Source organism: Perna viridis, chromosome 5 (genome assembly GCF_037379345.1).
Source record: "Perna viridis isolate PV_CMFRI_1.1 ecotype Kerala chromosome 5, ASM3737934v1, whole genome shotgun sequence".
In the NCBI taxonomy this organism is placed as follows: Eukaryota; Metazoa; Mollusca; class Bivalvia; order Mytilida; family Mytilidae; genus Perna; species Perna viridis.
Window position 1 is genome coordinate 5,141,325 of NC_142449.1, and position 22,636 is coordinate 5,163,960.

Genomic DNA, 22,636 nt, shown 5'->3' on the forward strand with positions numbered 1-22,636 from the left:
TTTCACACTTAAGATAAATGCGTTTGACTCTGTTATAACCTTCCAAAATCCCATTTAACGGTTTCTGAATAAATATCCTTTTGTAACAAGTATGCGATGTTTGGGACAGTTTCATAAAGGAAAATAATGACAGAATTCAGATATATAATGAAGTTATAACTTTCATTTCAATATGAAGGTATCATTTGAATAACAACATTGGGAAAATTTACAGGCATTTTGCCTCATAGAAGGTCAGTGCGTACCACACAATGGGAAGAAAAAAAGTGATGGCTGTATGTATTGCAATTACGAACTAAACAGGTTCAGTTGGACTCAAACATATGACGGCAAGTATAAATTGTAGTTCATCAAGCTTCTAACATAATTAATTCCTGTTTCTTCAACAAATAAACTTTACATCTTTATAAATGACTTTTTTTCTAATTTCAAAGTACAATTTTTCGCTATTTTGATCGATTCAAAAGGTTTGATAAAGATACGAAGCTATTTTTCAGTTTTTCTTAGTATCAATCAACTATATCAGATCATATCATTTACAATGGCTGTTTGACAATGTTTTATTGTACATTTAGTTTGTATTGAGAAAGTTCCAAAGGCCGAGTCAACAACCAAACTAGGCGTTATTTTGTTAGCTTCGTTAGGCAGTCTGGTCGTTATTATCATCTTTGTCTTTATTTTGAATTGGTACATCAAAAACAAATCTGGCAGGTAAGACTATCTATATTTTGCAGTAATCTTCTAGAAATACACTATCAGTGACTTAAATGGAAATGGTGTTTACCCGAATATCTTAACATGATTTGTTTTTATTCAACTTTCAAAAACAATTTCCAAATTTAAGGAGATTTATTCACTAATATATAAATATTTTCTAGACATCAAATGTCTATGACTGACATCATAATACTGATATACCAATAATCACTGATAAAATTATTCCAACTGAAGTAAATATGAAACTCACACTCCACTAAAAGGTTGCATAAACCCCGTAATTTGTACTTCAAGTGACAAGCTGGTTAGATGCACATAAACAATGAATGAAGCTTCGATAAAACATCTTCAAATCGGTGTGTCAACAACTATATATATTTTTAATCTGAATGGGTTGTCTTATACACTACTTTGTAGAAAATCCATGAAATATGCCGAATCTCCAGGGGAATGGTCGCAATCTAGTGAAAGACTTGAGTACCAAACACCGAAGACACGTTTAGATAAACTGTATTAGCTCTTGAAAAAATAGCTTGTACTCTTTTAATGTTTCATCATGTGTAGGTTGTCTAATGAGAACTCAATTAGATAAATTAGGTGTGTTAACAGTCTTAAATATCGTAGATGTAAATATTTGATTTTTTTGTGGGTTATCTTTTTCATTTTTATTATTTTTTTTACCTTTTTTTTTTACTTCTATGTTAGAGTTATTTATAATTGGGTGAATAGATAGTGTGGAGAGAAAAAATAGGCAGAGAATAAATGATTTGACATTGAATGTTTGAATTTTTGTATTGCTACTACTAGAAAGGACTTTATCAGTTTGTTTTGTGTGTGTTTTTATGGGTAATTTAATTAATTATAAATATATAAGAGCCTCAATTTACTGAAATTGCCTTTAATTTAAATGTAAGAGAAATGATGAAAATTTAAGCCTTAATTTGTGAGTTTTATAATCAATTCAGTTAATTGATTTAGAATTGAGTATTTCCCTATCATTTGTAGTAAAATCTTGTTTATACACAACTTTATTCTGATGTTTCTATAGCAAATATTCTTAACATGAAATTAACGACATAATGCTTTTATTTTTTCCTTTGTTTTACTTTAAATTAATAAAACTTTTACAAACAATTTGTTATTTCACAAGTTATTTCAGTGGATTTCATAAATTATTGTAGATGTATACATTTGTATTGTTGCATAGGATTACTGTTTCCCGATGATTATTGAACTGCTGTCTTAATAATATTTTACTTTTTCCCTTGATTTTTATTTTTTCACATTTTCTGTGTCTTACTTTATTTCTCTACTGATAGAAACTATGATAGGATGAATTTTTCAGTTCCTTAATAGGAAGATCTTATCAGCTGACAGGCCTATGTCTAAAATAGGAAGAACCTTTCAGTTGAAGGGCATAAGGCCTAGATAGGAAGATCCCTTCAGCTGACAGGACTATGGCTAAAATAGGAAAGATATTTCAGTTTAAGGACATAAGGCCTATATAGGAAGATCCCTTCAGCTGACAGGCCTGTGGAAAAAACGGAAGGACATTTCAGTTGAAGGGCACAAGGCCTAGATAGGAAGATCCCTTCAGCTGACAGGGCCATGGCTAAAATAGGAAGGACCTTTCAGTTGATGGACCTGAATCTAATACAGATAGAATAAATCTAATAAAGAAGGAACCTTAATTTGACCTGTCTGAAGCTTAGACAGGAAAAACATTGTAGTTGATAAGCTTCATGCTATATTTTACTCAACTTCAGAGTAATATTAAGATTCTAAAATAAATATAACCACTTCCTTGATGTGACTTTGAACCGTTTTACACTTACACACTACCTTATAGAAGAACATGATTTAGACAATATATAAAGTAGCTAAAGCAGACTATATTCTGGATTGTAGAGATGCTTTTTAGACTTAACAAAGCAAAGAACTGATTCAGATATTCTTCTGACATTTATTTAATTTCTACAAGATAATCTGTTATGATTATAGTTTTCTTTAAACAGTGATCATATTTTTGCCCAAAAGATTATCTTAAGTTTCCTTATGGTTCTGGTAAAACGTTTATCAATTTTATCGATTGATGTAGAGAATTAACAGAAATAACAAAACATAACAAAAAACACCCCAAAATGTGAAAAGAAAAACTGTCTAATTTTTACTATGCCACACATAAAGAAACATTGATTTTAATGTTCTTCATTTAACAAAATACACATCACATATAACATTTGTTTAGTCCTGTTTAGACTTTGCTTTAATGCCTTTAGCAATCCTTTGAACTCTTGCAGGATCATATGGAAATGTCTTTGGTATAGGACCTTCTCCTGCCTTCTTAAAATCAATGGCATCAGCTCTCATTCTGTCCTGCACTGCTCCTGTCACTTTAGAATTCTCCCAGTCTAAAAAAATAATGATAAACTTTTATCAAAATGTTATATACAAATATATATGGTAAAACTAGTTAAGGACAAGGAACTCAATTCAATATAATTTATTCCATCCTCATATCAGCCATTTTAGGAAATAATATTATATTGTGTTTTTTGAACAGTAAATATTTCATACCCTACCACACGTAGTGGTAAGGTATCATGTGATAACCTGTGAAAAGTTGTATGTCTGTCAATCTGTCTGTCTGACAGATACAGTTTGCAGATTATAACTTAAGATAGAAAAGGATCTCTTTTTTTCAAATTTTGTATATTTATTGAGTATAAAAAAAAACATATCAAGTTCAAATTTCAGTTTGATCAGATTTTTTTCCACAGCAGATACAGCCATTTCAAATCTTTTTACCTCCAAAATTGTTTTTTGATGTATTGGAATTATTTTTTTTTAAATTTCAAGGAATTGTTAAAGTTTGGGTGGTATTATGAAGTCTACATTACACAATGTGGCAGGGTGTCATTTAATGTCTTTACTTTTTTTCTTTTCTCATAGTGACAAAAAACATTTGAGAAAAAATGTTCTTTTATTAGAAAGTAGTTTTATTCTGATCCAAAATAACTACAGACAGATGCTCTGAAGATCTTTTACCAAAACAATCATTTCAAAGATACCATTCAAACCAGAGTTTTACTTCTTTTCCCCCTTCAAGAATCCATATTGGAAACCCAAAAAGTCATTCAGAGTGTAAAACAAAGTACATGAAGCACAATGGCATCATGTGTTAAATGGTAAAGGAAAAATATTGACCAAATTTTACGACAAACGTGATGACTTTTCATTCGAAATTGTCAACTTTCCTTTCATCTGTGGCAACATCCCTTCAGCACCTGTGTATGGAGTATTCATATCACAACTCATACGTTATGTCAGAGCTTGCCGAAACTATGCAGACTTTTTGTATCGCGCTAGAACTCTAACAAATAGGCTTCTGGAACAGGGTTATGTTGCTACAAGATTAAAGTCATCACTACAGAAGTTTTATGGTCATCATCATGAACTCATGGATCGTTATGGTGTATCAATCTGCACCATGAAAACTGATTTATTCAATGGGTCATAGTTTTCCTTTCCTCGTTTATCTACCCCGGACTTGACTTTTTATGAGCAACTCGGGGGGTGTTTCTAGAAAAACAGAGGACGCTTACCCTACTGGTGCACCTGGTCCATGCTCCCAGTTTTTAGTGGAGTCCGAATTGCTCATTTGCTTTTGTTATTTTGTATGTATGATTTTAGTTACTTAGTGTTCTTTGTTGTGTGCGTCTGTTTTCCATGTCTGGTCTTTGTCCCTGGATTGCATTCTTTTGATTACCGTTATAACCTTGGTTCCCTTGATTACTCTTAAAAGAATTTTGAAAGTTTCATCAAATTCTATTCAGCAGCTTCATATGAGTTGCAGATTAGAACTGAGTATGAATAGACAAACATCATGATCACTGTATATATATCAAGCATTAGAGAGGGGGTGAACAAACATCATGATCACTGTATACATCAAGCTTTAGAGAGGAAGTGAACAGACAAACATCATGATCACAGCATACATCAAGCTTTAGAGAGGGGGCGAACATACAAATATCATGATCACTGTATACATCAAGCTTTAGAGAGGGGGTGAACAAACATCATGATCACTGTATACATCAAGCTATAGCGAAGGGGTGAACAAACATCATGATCACTGTATACATCAAGCTATAGCGAAGGGGTGAACAAACATCATGATCACTGTATACATCAAGCTTTAGAGAGGGGGTGAACAGACAAACATCATGATCACTGTATACATCAAGCTTTAGAGAGGGGGCGAACAGACAAACATCATGATCACTGTATACATCAAGCAATAGAGAGGGGGTGAACAAACATCATGATCACTGTATACATCAAGCTATAGAGGGGATGAACAGACAAACATCATGATCACTGTATACATCAAGCTTTAGAGAGGGGGTGAAGAGACAAACATCATAATCACTGTATACATCAAGCTTAAGAGGGGGGGTGAACAGACAAACATCTTGATCACTGTATACATCAAGCTATAGAGAGGGGGTGAACAAACATCATGACCACTGTATACATCAAGCAATAGAGAGGGGGTGAACAAACATCATGATCACTGTATACATCAAACTTTAGAGAGGGGGTGAACAGACAAACATCATGATCACTGTATACATCAAGCTATAGAGAGGGGGTGAACAGACAAACATCATGATCACTGTATACATCAAGCTATAGAGTGGGGGTGAACAAACATCATGATCACTGTGTACATCAAGCTATAGAGAGGGGATGAACAAACATTATGATCACTGTATACATCAAGCTTTAGAGAGGGGTGAACAGACAAACATCATGATCACTGTATACATCAAGCTATAGAGAGGGGGTGAACAAACATCATGATCACTGTATACATCAAGCTTTAGAGAGGAGGTGAACAGACAAACATCATGATCACTGTATACATCAAGCTATAGAGAGGGGGTGAACAGACAAACATCATGATCACTGTATACATCAAGCTTTAGAGAGGGGGTGAACAGACAAACATCATGATCACTGTATACATCAAGCTATAGAGAGGGGGTGAACAAACATCATGATCACTGTATACATCAAGCTTTAGAGAGGGGGTGAACAAACATCATGATCACTGTATATGTCAAGCTTTGGAGAGGGAGTGAACAGACAAATATCATGATCACTGTATACATCAAGCTATAGCGAGGGGGTGAACAAACATCATGATCACTGTATACATCAAGCTATAGAGAGGGGGTGAACAGACAAACATCTTGATCACTGTATACATCAAGCTTTAGAGAGGGGGTGAAGAGACAAACATCATAATCACTGTATACATCAAGCTTTAGAGAGGGGGTGAACAGATAAACATCATGATCACTGTGTACATCAAGCTATAGAGAGGGGATGAACAAACATTATGATCACTGTATACATCAAGCTTTAGAGAGGGGGTGAACAAACATCATGATCACTGTATATGTCAAGGTTTGGAGAGGGAGTGAACAGACAAATATGATCATTGTATACATCAAGCTATAGAGAGGGGGTGAACAAACATCATGATCACTGTATACATCAAGCTATAGAGAGGGGGTGAACAGACAAACATCATGATCACTGTATACATCAAGCTTTAGAGAGGGGATGTACAAACATCATGATCACTGTATACATTAAGCTTTAGAAAGGGGGCAAAGAGACAAACATCATGATCACTGTATACATCAACCTTTAGAGAGGAGGTGAACAGACAAACATCATGATCACTGTATACATCAAGCTATAGAGAGGGGGTGAACAGACAAACATCATGATCACTGTATACATCAAGCTTTAGAGAGGGGGCGAACAGACAATCATCATGATCACTGTATACATCAAGCAATAGAGAGGAGGTGAACAAACATCATGATCACTGTATACATCAAGCTATAGAGAGGGGGTGAACAGACAAACATCATGATCACTGTATACATCAAGCTATAGAGAGGGGGTGAACAAACATCATGATCACTGTATACATCAAGCTTTAGAGAGGGGGTGAACAAACATCATGATCACTGTATATGTCAAGCTTTGGAGAGGGAGTGAACAGACAAATATCATGATCACTGTATACATCAAGCTTTAGAGAGGGGGTGAAGAGACAAACATCATAATCACTGTATACATCAAGCTTTAGAGAGGGGGTGAACAGACAAACATCATGATCGCTGTGTACATATAGCTATAGAGAGGGGATGAACAAACATTATGATCACTGTATACATCAAGCTTTAGAGAGGGGGTGAACAAACATCATGATCACTGTATATGTCAAGCTTTGGAGAGGGAGTGAACAGACAAATATGATCACTGTATACATCAAGCTATAGAGAGGGGGTGAACAGACAAACATCATGATCACTGTATACATCAAGCTTTAGAGAGGGGATGTACAAACATCATGATCACTGTATACATTAAGCTTTAGAAAGGGGGCAAAGAGACAAACATCATGATCACTGTATACATCAAGCTTTAGAGAGGAGGTGAACAGACAAACATCATGATCACTGTATACATCAAGCTATAGCGAGGGGGTGAACAAACATCATGACCACTGTATTCATCAAGCTATAGAGAGGGGGTGAACAAACATCATGATCACTGTATACATCAAGCTATAGAGAGGGGATGAACAAACATCATGACCACTGTATACATCAAGCTATAGAGAGGGGGTGAACAAACATCATGATCACTGTATACATCAAGCTTTGCAGGAGGTATAACAAATTTGCTAATTTGAAAAATACATCAACAGCAGTTTATTTGTGCTTAATTATCTCATTGTCTGGAACATTAAAACAAAATGATTGTAAGGTGTTAGCTTCATAAATTGACTACTGGTGAGTCTGAGGCCCATAATTTTGCCAAAATTCATCAATTTGAAAAGTACATCAAAAATATGTATAAATTTTGGCTAGAACTTAGGTTTCCTTGATAACTCCTTAATACCATAATGTACTTGACAAAAGCATAGTCCAGACTACGTGCTGGGTAAACTTGAAGTACATTAGAAATAACCTTCAGAACGAAACTCTTAAGGTGTTTATTACATTAAAAAGCAAGTTAATTCAACATATTTAAAACTTTGTCGGAGATAAATATGATCATGGCATCCATTTGTCTATCCTTTTATCTGTCCATACCACTTGGTTACAGTTTTTCTGCTAAGTACAGACAGATGCCAGATCATGCCATATAATTTTCAGACTTCGTGTTAAAAGGCTTATAGTGAATGGTGTGGGGGGACTGTGTGGTACACTTTAGTGAAGTTTTTCTCAGAAAAAATTAAGCTGAACTAAACTTCATCTATAGCCCATAATGGTATTCACATAAAAATAAAATGCTGGATGCAGCTTGATACAACCGCAGAGGTCAAACCTTAATAAGTTTGGACAAGTAAGTATGGAAAACAGCTCTGAATATTGATTGGGATTAAATATTTGACCAAGATAAAAATTTTACACTTTCATTTTGTGGTAATGCACATTGCGGTACAATTTCGAAGAAATCCATCCACTTATAGTCAATTTATTGACATGGAATAAAGAAAATGTATGTTTCTGGCCCTTCATTCCTTAACAGTTAAAGTCACAAAACCCAAAAACAATACTAGCCTTCCTTTTGTAATATGGCAGCTTGTAGTACAAATTCATGAAATCTATACCCTTATACTCGCATTATCAGTCTTTCCTTCAAAATTCTCAACAACTAGCCCGAATAATAGAGGACTGTATAGGATTCAACTAGCCCGAATAATAGAGGACTGTATAGGATTCACCTAGGCCAAATAAAAGAGGACTGTATAGGATTCAACTAGCCTGAATAAAAGAGAACTGTATAGGATTCAACTAGCCTGAATAAAAGAGAACTGTATAGGATTCAACTAGCCCGAATAATAGAGGACTGTATAGGATTCAACTAGCCTGAATAAAAGAGAACTGTATAGGATTCAACTAGCCCGAATAATAGAGGACTGTATAGGATTCACCTAGCCCAAATAAAAGAGGACTGTATAGGATTCAACAAGCCCTAAACAAGAAATGTACATATCATTTCACTAGCCTGAATTAATTTTTACTAGCCCCGAGCTTCAGGCTAGTGGCTAAAGGCATTATTATCCGAACATCAAAAAAGTGCTTGTTTTTGGCCGTTTTTTGGTTGCTTTTTGCTATGCTTTAAGGCACGACTATAAAAATCCCAATCTTCATTTTGCGGTAAGCCACCCTGTGGTACAAATTAAAAAAGATCTATACACTTATATTCAAGTTATTGTCTGGATATGAATAGTCTAAAAACAAATACAGGGATGACTGTATTCTACCTTATAACAGCAGTTTATTTGTGCTGCTTAATTATTCCACTGTCTGGAATACTTACAGAAAATGATCACAAAGGTGTTAGCTTCACGAATTGACTACTGGTAAGTCTGAGAACTGATGTTGAGTCTGAGAACTATTGATGAGTCTGAGGCCTACTGGTAAGCCTGATGACTACTGGTGAGTCTGAGGACTGCTGGTGAGCCTGAGAACTGCTGGTGAGTCTCAGGCCTACTGGTGAGCCTGATGCATACTGCGGAGTCTGAGGACTACTGATGAGTCTGAGGCCCATGATTTTGCCAAAATATGAACAACAACCAAACATTAGTTTGATCTGTAACCCTTTACTATACACTCACACATATAAATATATATTCGCAAATCAAGAAAAACAATTTATTTTAATTTAAGTGATCTAACCCTAGCAGTACTTACTTTCTTTAAAACCTTGAACAAATCCTTTCTTCTTGCTCAGATGAGGTGGGTGAATAACTGCCTGTGGTATTTTGAAGTACCGCTGAACAGCAGGGATTTTCAAAACTAAAACTTGCATCAGGGAAAATGTGTTTGACGTAAACCAATAGCAACACAATGCCTAAAAAGATAGATCATCAAAAGTTTCAATAAGTTTCCATGTGGTTATCTTCATAGCAACCTATGTTTAAAACCAATTAAAAATAATCATGAAATACAAACAATACACTAATAACTGTTGACAATTCATTTTAATGTTAAGTTTCTAGTCATTACATAGAAAAATCATCAATTCACTTGTTGACTTTTATGTGTTATTTCACAACAGAAATTCTGATAGATCATCTTGAATTTGTTTACATTGCAAACAAATATATATGCACAAATACTTTCAATTGTTTCTAGAATTTGTATTGATTTTCGTGCATCATATTTTTTACTGTTTTGTAAAAAGCAGAAACAAGATTATGTGAGTATTTCACATAGTAGTACACAGTCCCTATCAGCTGCAAAATGGAACAAAAAGATAATTTACCCATCTGAACAGAATTTCAATTCAAATATACATATACTAAGAAATAATGAATGAGTTATCTGAGAAAAGTAAGAAGGAAATGTCTTAAAAGATGCTATTCCTATAATTTTTTCCCAAACAGGCATTTGAATCATACCAAAGACTTAGGGAGGTTAAAGCTCAAGGCCCATTATTTCTTCTGTCAAAAAGATCGGATAAGTTATACTCAATCTATCATAAATAAACGAAAGTTAATGGACCAAACAATGCCGACAACAATGATGTTTACCATTATATCACCAATAAAATTGTTTGCAGTTGTATAAAAAAACCCTGATTGTTTATATCTATTGGGAATATTGTTTTTCATCTAAAGATGTGGGCAGCTATGTGTCACTAAATTTGATTTACTGATATTTTTAACACAAGCATCTTTGAAAACATTCAGGTTTACAATTAACCAAAAATAGCATACTTGATCACATCTTGCATTTACTACAAATATAATACCTCATTAGAAATCAGAATTTGATACAAATGAGATGGTTAAACTTACTGTAGGAAAGTTGGACACAAAAATGAGACCAAGAACAGGGAAAGCCCTCATAATCCACTTCATAGCATGTGATTGTTGGTTGGCAGCTAATCCATCTGCTCCAATCTGCCAAAAAATATATATATCATAAATCAAGTCAACGAAATACCTTATACCTAGAATTGTATTGTGCCATCTCACAGAAGCAACAGTGTACAGGTAGGCATACCAGCCCACCTCGACCAGTACACATGTACGCAAGCCACCCCACTCTGACATATTATTATACCCCCAGCAAACAAAGTTTGGGAATATACAGGAATCATCCCATCTGCCTGTCTGTCTATCCACATTTTTCTTAAGCCTAACTCCTCCTAAACCACTTGAGGGATTTTGCTGAAATTCTATAGGAAGGTTGGGTATCACCTGTCAAATTGCATGAAAGAATATATAATTATTGTTGGATGATGCTAAAAGGAAATAATCCAAAAAGCATTTTACATCGAAGTCCATTTGAAGCGGAGGATACTCTCTTTGTGAGCTTGCTCACAATATTTCTAGTTCTGATATCTATATGCTTCATGTTTAACTTAGAAGCAATGACTACAGGTATAGAATTTTTGGTATGACTCTCAGACAGGAATTGAACTTGAAACCTCTTACACTCAGGGTGAGAATGCTTCTATAAGACTACCAAGGCAGGTCACTGAAAATATGAAAACAATGGAATCCATCCAAATCTAAGTCTCAGAATCCCTGAAAGCATAATTTTAGTTCTTGTGATAAGACAGACAGCGGTAAACCACAATTGTCTATCAAAAGACTAGTATAGAAATACCTCAATAGTAAGTGACAACGTTGCCATTGTCATGACAGGCAAAAGAAAGTAAGGATCAGAAACTGACAGATCTGTAAACCAGAACAGGCCTCCTGTCTGTAAGCTCTCTACTGGTAAGTTTACCATCTGCCGTAATCCGATAAACCAGGATAAAAATATAGGAAACTAAAATGAAACACAAATAAACTTTAAACATTAGATTTTTTGTAAAGTTGCCATTTTCATATTGTGGTTTCAAGAACTGTTGCTCATGAATACATTAATCCATTAAAATTAGCAAAAAAAAATTAACAAGTTTACAGTATTCAAATTTATATCAGTAAACATTTCATTGATCCTAGAAATGTCCAGCAAAATCTTACTTGTAAGTCAAAATACTTATTGTTATGGTTTATTTCACATACCACACATATATTTAATTGACATGTTGAACATTTATTGTTTAGAACCTGTCTTAGGCTTTAAATTACTGGATGAAACCTTTCCATAAATTCATGTAGATTTGTTTTATAATATGTGTAGGGTAGAATTTTCTAAAATAACAGTATAGCAACTTGAGTATTTAAGAATCAAAAGTATATAATCTGAAAGATCCAACTGTTCACTACTTGTTAATAGGTTGTTCCAATGTATCTAATTGTATTTCATACTTTTCAAAAAAAAAAAAAAAAAAAAGATTCACAAAACTTTAATGTATAGAATCAATAAATTAATTTAAAATTAATCATTGTATACCTGTGCCATAGGTACTAAGATATTCTTCCAGACACTGATGTCATTTCTTATCATGTAGTCCCTCATTTCCATAGCATACTCTGCAGCTGATAAAATATAAATTTTTTATTGTTGTAAAACAGAAAAAGAACAAACAGCATAACAGGCATACAATATGATTTATAAAGAAATTTCTCTAATTCTAAGCCACTGATAAAAAGCGCATTGACTTTTTATCCACCAGGTGCCTATTAAATTTCTGTGAGAGGTTTCCTGCCATTTTACATTTTCCAAGTTTTTCTACAGATTTAATGGGAGAAACCAATTTCCTTCAACATATTCTTAATACAAATTATTTCTCAAATCTTTGGTAAAATTAATATTTTAAAATTCCTGCTAAAACTCACATGTTGAAAATCCTAATTTTACTATCTCAAGTGGAGAAATAATTCAAACCACTAATTACTTATCAATTGTTCATAAAGGTTTCAGATACCAAAATTCCATTTACAAGGTCTATCCACATTCCTATGTGTGCCTTATTCAGATTGCATCATTGCTTTCCTCCATTAAACCATGTAAAGTTTCTTCATTGTTTCCTCTCACCTCAAAATGTCTATGTTTAGTGGTTGCTCATTAAATATTTCTTAGTCTAAGAATCAGGTAAAATGTGTACAATGTATGGCACATGAAGAAAAAAATGCAGAGATTTAATTGCATAATCCAAGTATTTATACCTCATAACATCCAAAAATAACAATCAAAGTGTGTGTAAAGTTTGCCTTCTCAAGGTACTGATTCGTCAAATTTAATTGAAATGTACTATAAAAAAATGGTGGGAAATTTTCTCACATTTTTTTCTATATAAGCAGTCAAAATATATCTACAAACGTACATCAGAGATTCTTCTGGAAAAATTTAAACACTTTTTCAGTTGTTTTCTAGATGTACTGAATATATATTTAATGCAAAAATGACTAAATTGAGGATAATGATGGGCCACCCATTGCCTGATTCTTACACGGAATGGTACTTAAGATAAACAAAAATAATAATGAGTACTTACTCTTTATTCGATTACCAGAGTTTCTAGCCTCAGTCATTTTTTCTTGTAACCTTTGTAATGTAGGTGTATGATTACCCATGTTTATAATATTCCTTCTACCAATTATCACAAGAGGAAATATCAATAGCCTAACACATACAGTGGCTGAAAAATAAAACAATTGAACTTTCAACTGATGCATACAGTGGCTGAAAAAGATTACAACTATAACCTGACCCACACAATGGCTGAAAAAGATAACTATAACCTGACACATACAGTGGTTGAAAAAGATTACAACTATAACCTGACACATACAGTGGCTGAAAAATAAAACAACTGAACTTTCAACTGATGCATACAGTGGCTGAAAAAGATAACTATAACCTAACACATACAGTGGCTGAAAAAAAGATAACTATAACCTGACCCACACAATGGCTGAAAAAGATAACTATAACCTGACACATACAGTGGCTGAAATGATTACAACTATAACCTGACACATACAGTGGCTGAAAAATAAAACAATTGAACTTTCAACTGATGCATACAGTGGCTGAAAAAGATAACTATAACCTGACACATACAGTGGCTGAAAAATAAAACAATTGAACTTTCAACTGATGCATACAGTGGCTGAAAAAGATAACTATAACCTGACACATACAGTGGCTGAAAAATAAAACAATTGAACTTTCAACTGATGCATACAGTGGCTGAAAAAGGTAACTATAACCTGACACATACAGTGGCTGAAAAAGGTAACTATAACCTGACACATACAATGGCTGAAAAAGGTAACTATAACCTGACACATACAGTGGCTGAAAAATAAAACAATTGAACTTTCAACTGATGCATACAGTGGCTGAAAAAGATAACTATAACCTGACACACACAATGGCTGAAAAAGGTAACTATAACCTGACACATACAGTGGCTGAAAAATAAAACAATTGAACTTTCAACTGATGCATACAGTGGCTGAAAAAGGTAACTATAACCTGACACATACAGTGGCTGAAAAAGGTAACTATAACCTGACACACACAATGGCTGAAAAAGATAACTATAACCTGACACATACATTGTGCAGTGGCTGAAAAAGATAACAACTATAACCTGACACATACAGTGGCTGAAAAAGGTAACTATAACCTGACACATACTGTGGCTTAAAAAGGTAACTATAACCTGACATATACAGAGGCTGAAAAATAAAATGATTGAACTTTCAACTGATGCATACAGTGGCTGAAAAAGATTACAACTATAACCTGACACATACAGTGGCTGAAAAATAAAACAATTGAACTTTCAACTGATGCATACAGTGGCTGAAAAAGATAACTATAACCCGACACATACAGTGGCTGAAAAAGATTACAACTATAACCTGACACATACAGAGGCTGAAAAATAAAATGATTGAACTTTCAACTGATGCATACAGTGGCTGAAAAAGATAACTATAACCTGACACACACAATGGCTGAAAAAGGTAACTATAATCTGACACATACAGTGGCTGAAAAATAAAACAATTGAACTTTCAACTGATGCATACAGTGGCTGAAAAAGGTAACTATAACCTGACACATACAGTGGCTGAAAAAGGTAACTATAACCTGACACACACAATGGCTGAAAAAGGTAACTATAACCTGACACATACAGTGGCTGAAAAAGGTAACTATAACCTGACACATACAGTGGCTGAAAAAGATAACTATAACCTGACACATACAGTGGCTGAAAAAGATAACTATAACCTGACATATACATTGTGCAGTGGCTGAAAAAGATAACAACTATAACCTGACACATACAGTGGCTGAAAAAGATAACTATAACCTGACACATACAGTGGCTGAAAAAGATAACTATAACCTGACATATACATTGTGCAGTGGCCGAAAAAGATAACAACTATAACCTGACACATACAGTGGCTGAAAAAGGTAACTATAACCTGACACATACTGTGGCTGAAAAAGGTAACTATAACCTGACACATACAGAGGCTGAAAAATAAAATGATTGAACTTTCAACTGATGCATACAGTGGCTGAAAAAGATTACAACTAGTGGATTCACCTGAGACTGGCTAATTTATATTTTCACTTTTTATGAGCAATTCGCTAGGTTTTCTAGAAAAGCAGAGGATGCTTACCCTACCGGTGCACCTGATCCATGCTCCCAGTTTTTAGTGGAGTCTGAGTTGTTCATTTACTTTTGTTACTTTATATGTATGATTTTAGTTACTTTATTTTCTTTGTTGTGTTTGAATGTTTACCATGTTTAGTCTTTGTCTCTGGATTACATTCTTCTGATTTCCGCTAGAATCTTGGTTCCCTTGATTACTCTTTATTAAAAATGATGATGTACATGGTTATCATTTATGAATTAGTTCATATGCAGATTTCATTGCAAATAATTTGCATAACTGTTCATGAAGCATTATTCAAATTAATCATAGAAAGCAATTAACTAATTATTACTTTAATTCTATTATGAACCTACCTAATGCTATTGCACCCCACCATGGCAGATCTAAATTAACATGGAGTGTTTCTAAGGCCATCTGAACAGCACCAGAGGGGGTATAATGGTTCAGTCCTAGACTGGCAAATGTTGGTTCACCAAGAGCATTTAATGTTTCTGACAGATGTACCGATTCTGGGGGAGGTAACGGAGGTTCTGGTATATAATCTACTGGTAATTCTGTCGGTGGTGTATTCTGATACAAGAACAAATTTATAATTATAAATGTAACTATACAGACTCATATCAGAAAATATCTTATCATTTTTTTACAATATATACTGTTGGAAAAAAGATACTGTACATCCTATAACAACAGTAACAAAACTGAGCATATCAGTCTTAAAAAAAATTTGACCTTACAATTAGTATTTGTTTTGCTGGAGTAAAATAAAAAAAAAAAAAACAAGTTGTAATATCAATTAGAAATATGAGTTTAATAATAGTAGATAGTCACTTGAATGTTTGACACAATGCCAAGGTAATGGTGTAGCTCAGTGTCTGGCAAAAATTGAAAAAAAATGTGTGAATTCCACTTTCTGAGATTTAAAAAATCACATTTTCATCTAAAAACTGGAAAAACAGTCTACTTTATTGTAAACTCTCCAAAAAATGATGATCAAATGCTTTTGTCTATCCAATATTTAAAAATGTACATAATTTTTCAATATCTGATTTGGGTGTGTGAATTCATTTTTCGCATCACCTAACCTTATTCGTTAAGAAATTTTTTTCCAATTTCCAATCATGAAAACTTGAATTGGGATGTCTAGGAAATGGAAATAAGGCATAAATGTGTTAAAATATTGGAAGAAAAGCTTTATGTCTTAAAAATTATTAAACTCAAAAAGTGTACAGTTTCTTTTATCCATGGTATAGATTTCTTATTTATCACTGTTGAATTAGGATATCATTTATAGAAGCTGAAAATGTACAGTTGTATGTGGTGTACATGGATGCACATTAAATGGAGGAATTTAAAATTTAACATGGCAATTAAATGAATTTATTTGAATAGATACATGTATAGTTAATTTGAATAGGTACATGTATAGTTAATTTGAATAGATACATCTATAGTTACCACTGTTTTGTCTGTACTGATGAGTCTTTGGACAAACACTGCACATAACTCTGGTTTCCAGAGAGTTCCATGTCTTCCATGGTTTAATTTTGATGACAACAAGTGGTGAAATCGAACTTGACATGTCTAAAATTAGTATAAAAAAAATTAATCGGTAAAGCAACACGAATTTGGGCAAGACAAATCATGTGATTTTAACAGGTCTGAAGTCGTAAAACTTCTGAATATGAAGCCATATATTTTGGGATCATTTTGAAGTTGTTTATTGTTTCAAATAACCAATCAAAACAGATAAAGAGCCCTAAAATTTATTCAATTGAGTTGACATTGGGCTTAGATTTGAAATTGCTTACTATAATCTGTAATAATAGTCCATAGGGTAGGAGGATCCACTGTACACCCCTCCCACTCAGAACTTCAGATTTTTTTAGTTTCATCTGTAATTGGCATTTACCTTCAAATGCTGTAACAAGCTTTAATACATTCAGAAACACTTAGAGTCTTAGCTTTCTGAGTACCCTACATAGCAAAAACATTGTCTACTATACACAACAAATATGTTGTCATACCAAAGCCCAGAGCAACATTGGTTTGGTTTGCAAAACGTATTAAATCCAATGTTTATTATCAGTGGTAGACGTAGAAAATAAAAGTAGTAATAAGACTGCTACCACACTCTCCAAAGAAGAGATAGTGGAAAACCATGAATCTGCACTCTCTTTTGGTCTCTCCACTCAAGACGATTATTGTGATATATACTGGATTCCTAAACTTCACAAGAATCCATACAAACAATGTTACATAGCTTGATCTGCAAAACGTACCACCAAACCTCATTCAAAATTTTGAACTTCTATACTCACAGCTATCATAGAGGGTCTCAGTCCTACCATGACACTTGTTACTCCCATACATATATGTAATTTAATGTGGATCATGAAAAATTCAAAACATCTTCTGGAAACTCTCAATTCAAGATTATTATTATAATACAATAGCATTAAAACCTATGATTTTTCAACTCTTTGTACTTCTATTCCCCACACTCAATCCAGGGACTAAAGGCCAGACATGAAAAACAGACATATACAACAAAGAACATGAAGTGACTAAAATCCTGACTTAAAAACATAATACATCGTTGTTACTCCAGAAAAGACAGTACACCTAGATACCTAGTTCTTGATAGATTCCTCATACTTTTATAAATCAATTCCAAATCATCTTCCAAATATAACAAAGACGTTTTCAAAATGCTAGAAAACTACAGACACTGTGAAGTCAGCCTCATGTCTTGACCTACACTTAGAGATCATTGGTAAAGGAAAACTACTGACCAAACTATACGATAAACGCAATGACTTTCCATCAGTATTGTCAACATCCCTTCAGCACCTGCGTATGGAGTTTTCATATCACAACTCACATGTTATGCAAAGCTTGCCGTAACTGCACAGACTTTTTGTATCACACTCGACTTCTTATCACTAGGCTTCTGGAACAGGTTTATGTTGCTACAAGTTTGAAGTTATCACCACAGAAGTTTTATGGTCATCATCATGAACTCATGGAATTGCAGTGTATCCATCTGCACCATGAAAATCGATTTATTCAACTTGTCATAGTTTTCCTTTCCCCTTTTGTCTACCCTGGACTTGACTTTTTATGAGCTACTTGGTGGGTGTTTCTAGTAAAGCAGAGAGTGCTTACCCTACCGGTGCATCAGGTCCATGCTCCCAGTTTTAGTGGAGTCCAAGTTTTAAATACATTTATATGTATATTGTGTTTCCTCTCTTGTTAAACATCAATTTCTTATATTTGTTTGCTTGTTTGTTTTTTATTATTTTTTGTTTTTGTCTTTTATCAATAACTGTAACTTAAAATATTTCTACTTTTTATGTTTAAGTATTTCATCAATAACAATAGATTTCAAGATTAATCAAGGAAACCAAGATTCTAGCGGAAATCAAAAGAATGTAATCCAAGGACTAAGACCAGACATGGAAAACTGACACACACACATCAAAGAACATGTAATAACCAAAATAATAAATACAAAGTAACCAAAGTAAATGAGCAACTTGGACTCCACAAACCACTAAAAACTAGGAGCATGGACCAGGTGCACTGGTAGGGTAAGCATTCTCTTAATTTCTAGAATCTACTGCCAAGTTCAAGTTAGTTATTGTTTTTTTCAATTTAATTTCTCAAGGAGTTTAATCACCATTAAAGGTATTTACTTTACAGTTAAACATGGTTAGTCAAAGTCAAAGGGACCAGACTAAAGTGTTTGATTTATCCAAGGTCTGAGTCATCTGGGGTCATGTAGAATCCGTAAATATATAGGTCAGTGATTGCTTCTGCTTTTAAAATAATTTGATGTCATTGTCTAGAACTTCACTTACCAGAGTACTTCGATCCAATCGTGATGTTTTGCAAATCGTATCAGAAGACAATTTTGGTGCGTTGTATACACACATACTTCACTTACCAGAGTACTTCAAAAAAATTGTGATGTTTTGCACATTGTATTGGAAGACAATTTTGGTGTGTTGTATATAATTATGTTATCAATACTGAACAGCATTGACTCGGAAAATTTTTGTTTTTTGTTGTTTTTGTTTCTGAAATGTTTTAAGTACAAACATGTAATATTTTACTTTAAAAATACTAAGATCAAGAGTATCATCAAACAATGTGTCTTACATTACTACAATAAAATCTTAGATTCATTGGTGAAATGAACGTAGCCATTGAATTACTTCAATTGCTGTGGTCTGTTTTGTGTGTAGTTCAATGAATGCAGCCATTGAATTACTTCAATTGCTGTGGTCTGTTTTGTGTGTAGTTCCATGAATGTAGCCGTTGAATTACTTCAGTTGCTGTGATCTGTTTTGTGTGTAGTTCAATGAACGTAGCCATTGAATTACTTCAGTTGCTGTGGTCTGTTTTGTGTGTAGTTCAATGAATGCAGCCATTGAATTACTTCAGTTGCTGTGATCTGTTTTGTGTGTAGTTCAATGAACGTAGCCATTGAATTACTTCAGTTGCTGTGGTCTGTTTTGTGTGTAGTTCAATGAACATAGCCATTAAATTACTTTAGTTACTGTGGTCTGTTTCGTGTGTAGTTCAATGAATGTAGCCATTGATTACGTCCGGTTATGGTTTGTAACGAAGCAATCAATTTTCTCTCTAATTATTTGACTTTAAGATATCAAAGTTAATTAAAAACCTCAAAAACCTATCGAGGGAACTGATTGAAAACCTAGAGTTACTGTGAAAGTACTAATATTCGTTGGTGTCTATTTTTGTGGTTTAGGGAAAAAGCACAAATTCATTGATTTTTGAATTAGTGGTTTTGATGATCCTGTCCTACAATTTATAGTAAATATCCTTTTGGTTGGAAATCAAATTTCATGTATCACCTTACACATGAAAATTGGTACCCCATGAACAATAGCACTTTCACAGTGTCTGAGGTTTCAATTCATCCAATTTTGAGTCATCTGAGGTAAAATTGTATTGCGGTAAGATGAGCCTTGCCAAAACTGTAAAATTAGTTAAGTTATCAAAGATTTTGACTCTTCAGAGTTTGACACATCAAGGTTAGACTGATTTAACAATTGCTAAATTTGATTTACAATTTTTTAATTATGACAAATTAACAACTATAACTTTCTCTATCTTGTAAAATCATCATTTATATTAAACCCACAATAATTTATATCCATGCTATAACCATTTACTGTATGTGTACATGTAAATGCATTCAATATAAATATTTTCTCTTGTCTATTAATTTAATTGCAAAACTGATAAATTGAATGCAGGAACTTAGTTAATTGGTATTTTGATTTTCGGTAGTTAACCCATCTTTTTTTTTTTATTTCAAATTCATGTTAAATAACCTCAAAATTCTGGAATCTTCCATTTTTAACACATTTCATAATGAGGCGATATGACCAAAGGCAAACAGAAATGTGGGCAAATCAACTAGGTACTTTTATTTTGCTCCAGAGGATAAAAATGCCACCTGCTTGTTTTGACTGACAAAATACATAGAATAAACATTACAGTTTATAACAAGACCAAGTTCGTCATAGTCATTCACCTAGAAGCTATGTCTTGGTAAAAGGGGTCAATCCCATTCTCTGATTTATAAAAGAGGGTCAAAGTAGTCCCCAATAAGAGTGCAACGTTCTTAATCCAGAAGCGGTAGGAAACAATCTATCCAATGCATATCTGGAAATCCCGATTCTGACCAGGAAATTCTTTTTATAGCAAGCACCGCAAAGCGGTGTGAGCTCTATGGTTATTACCTGTACTTTCTAAATTTCCCTTAAGGTTCCCCAATATACTAATGAAAAAAAAAGTCATGTCTTGGAAGTAACAAAACGTGACTGTCCTTACAGAGAAAATTCATCATTTCCTTCAATCAAACAAATAAAAAAATTATAGGTTAAGATTATGTTTCAGTAAAAATAAATTCATCTTTTCTGATAGTTTTCTAGTCTTTTTCTATTTTTTTTCACTTATTTAAAGAAGTGAATGTGATGTTTTTAAAAACTTTGGGAAACATGTGGGTGTATATATGTGTATCTCTGCTATTCCACTGTTGTTGTCAAGAACCTAATTAACCCGCCTTGGGAAAAAATATAACTCAGATTGTATTATCCAAATCAAAGCATATCTTTTCTAAGATAGGAAAGGCAATCATTTTCTTGTTTGGAATTATACATCACATGATATGTGTACAATATTTCAACCATGCGTGGAGAACTGTAATATTTACTGTATCTGTACAGATTGAAATGACCGGCCAAAACTGAAATGGATGTTGCTAAATGCCCTTAGGGAATAAAAAATGTAAAGTATTGCGAAGTGCTTTCAAGTTATTAACCATTTTGAGAGTGAGGGGAAAGGGGGGTAAGAGGATGAAATTTTTAGTTATTCATATATTGAAAAAAAAAAACTCCCCCATTAATTAACAAAACAGATTTTCAAATAGAAATATTGACTTCGCTTGCTGCTTAAATATAAATACATTTGTAAAAATATTGCACTTGCAAAGAAAAAATTTTCCTCCGGGTCGACCCCCCTCTTCATAATGTCCTTGCTTTATTATTTTTACGAGTCTCGCACAGACAGTACATGTATTGTATGGTAAAGTTCACAGTGCTCGCTGATTTAGTCATTGCCTACTCCATATTACCATTTGGATATGATTTAGAGCAATTAGTGGCTGTTTGTATACTACATTGGTTTTAACATCAGAGATAACTCTTGAATTTTCTCATTATTTGGTCAATGTCACATTCTTGAGGCATGAAATGGGTGATTTCAAGTACAATGTATTACAATGCCGTCAATGCCAATGGGCCAATAATATACGAATAGTGCATTATTTTTTACAATTACATGCAAAAATATGGGCCAATGACTCACACCTCCGTATCTTTTTATGACTTTTTTCAAAAAAAATAAAGTGATCCCTTGAACTTGAGTGGATACAAGAAAATTGATTGAAGCCAATGAAGTACAGTGTCACTGCAAGTGCAATTAATGTCACTGACCACTTTGACTAATGCAAACGGAGATCGTATAAATAATTATCAAATTGAATTCTCCTTACTGTTTGAAATTCTTTGGTTTCAAACAATGAATTTTGTACAAAAGAACATTTTCTCAACAATCTCTTGATTTCTTTGACGTGCCGAATGGAGGCTGCCATTTTAAATTTAATCTCTAACCTTGTATGATTACATTTTTCAAATCACGATAAAATTTATATTAAGAAAAGGTCTAAAT

At 33.6% G+C, this 22,636-nt stretch overlaps 2 protein-coding genes across 2 annotated transcripts in view; one reads left to right on the forward strand and one right to left on the reverse strand.

Annotated features, from left to right (window-relative positions):
- The window catches only part of LOC148615703 (uncharacterized), a 53,482-nt gene extending 50,959 nt beyond the window's left edge, over window positions 1-2,523 (forward strand). The window contains exons 47-49 of the mRNA XM_088582205.1: window positions 215-329; window positions 576-711; window positions 1,135-2,523. Coding sequence (XP_088438331.1) covers window positions 215-329; window positions 576-711; window positions 1,135-1,234 — 351 coding nt within the window. The 3' untranslated portion in view covers window positions 1,235-2,523. The remainder of the gene's footprint in view (window positions 1-214; window positions 330-575; window positions 712-1,134) is intronic.
- Window positions 2,524-2,856: 333 nt separating this feature from the next.
- LOC148615704 (mitochondrial inner membrane protein OXA1L-like) lies at window positions 2,857-22,590 on the reverse strand. The gene is made up of 9 exons (XM_088582211.1): window positions 22,461-22,590; window positions 16,829-16,954; window positions 15,724-15,940; window positions 13,219-13,362; window positions 12,174-12,259; window positions 11,439-11,603; window positions 10,622-10,726; window positions 9,513-9,672; window positions 2,857-3,128 (listed from the first exon to the last, which is right to left on the reverse strand). The coding sequence occupies exons 1-9, from the start codon at window positions 22,557-22,559 to the stop codon at window positions 2,962-2,964; spliced, it is 1,269 nt and encodes a 422-aa protein (XP_088438337.1). The 5' UTR covers window positions 22,560-22,590; the 3' UTR covers window positions 2,857-2,961.
- Between the last annotated feature and the right edge of the window lie 46 nt (window positions 22,591-22,636).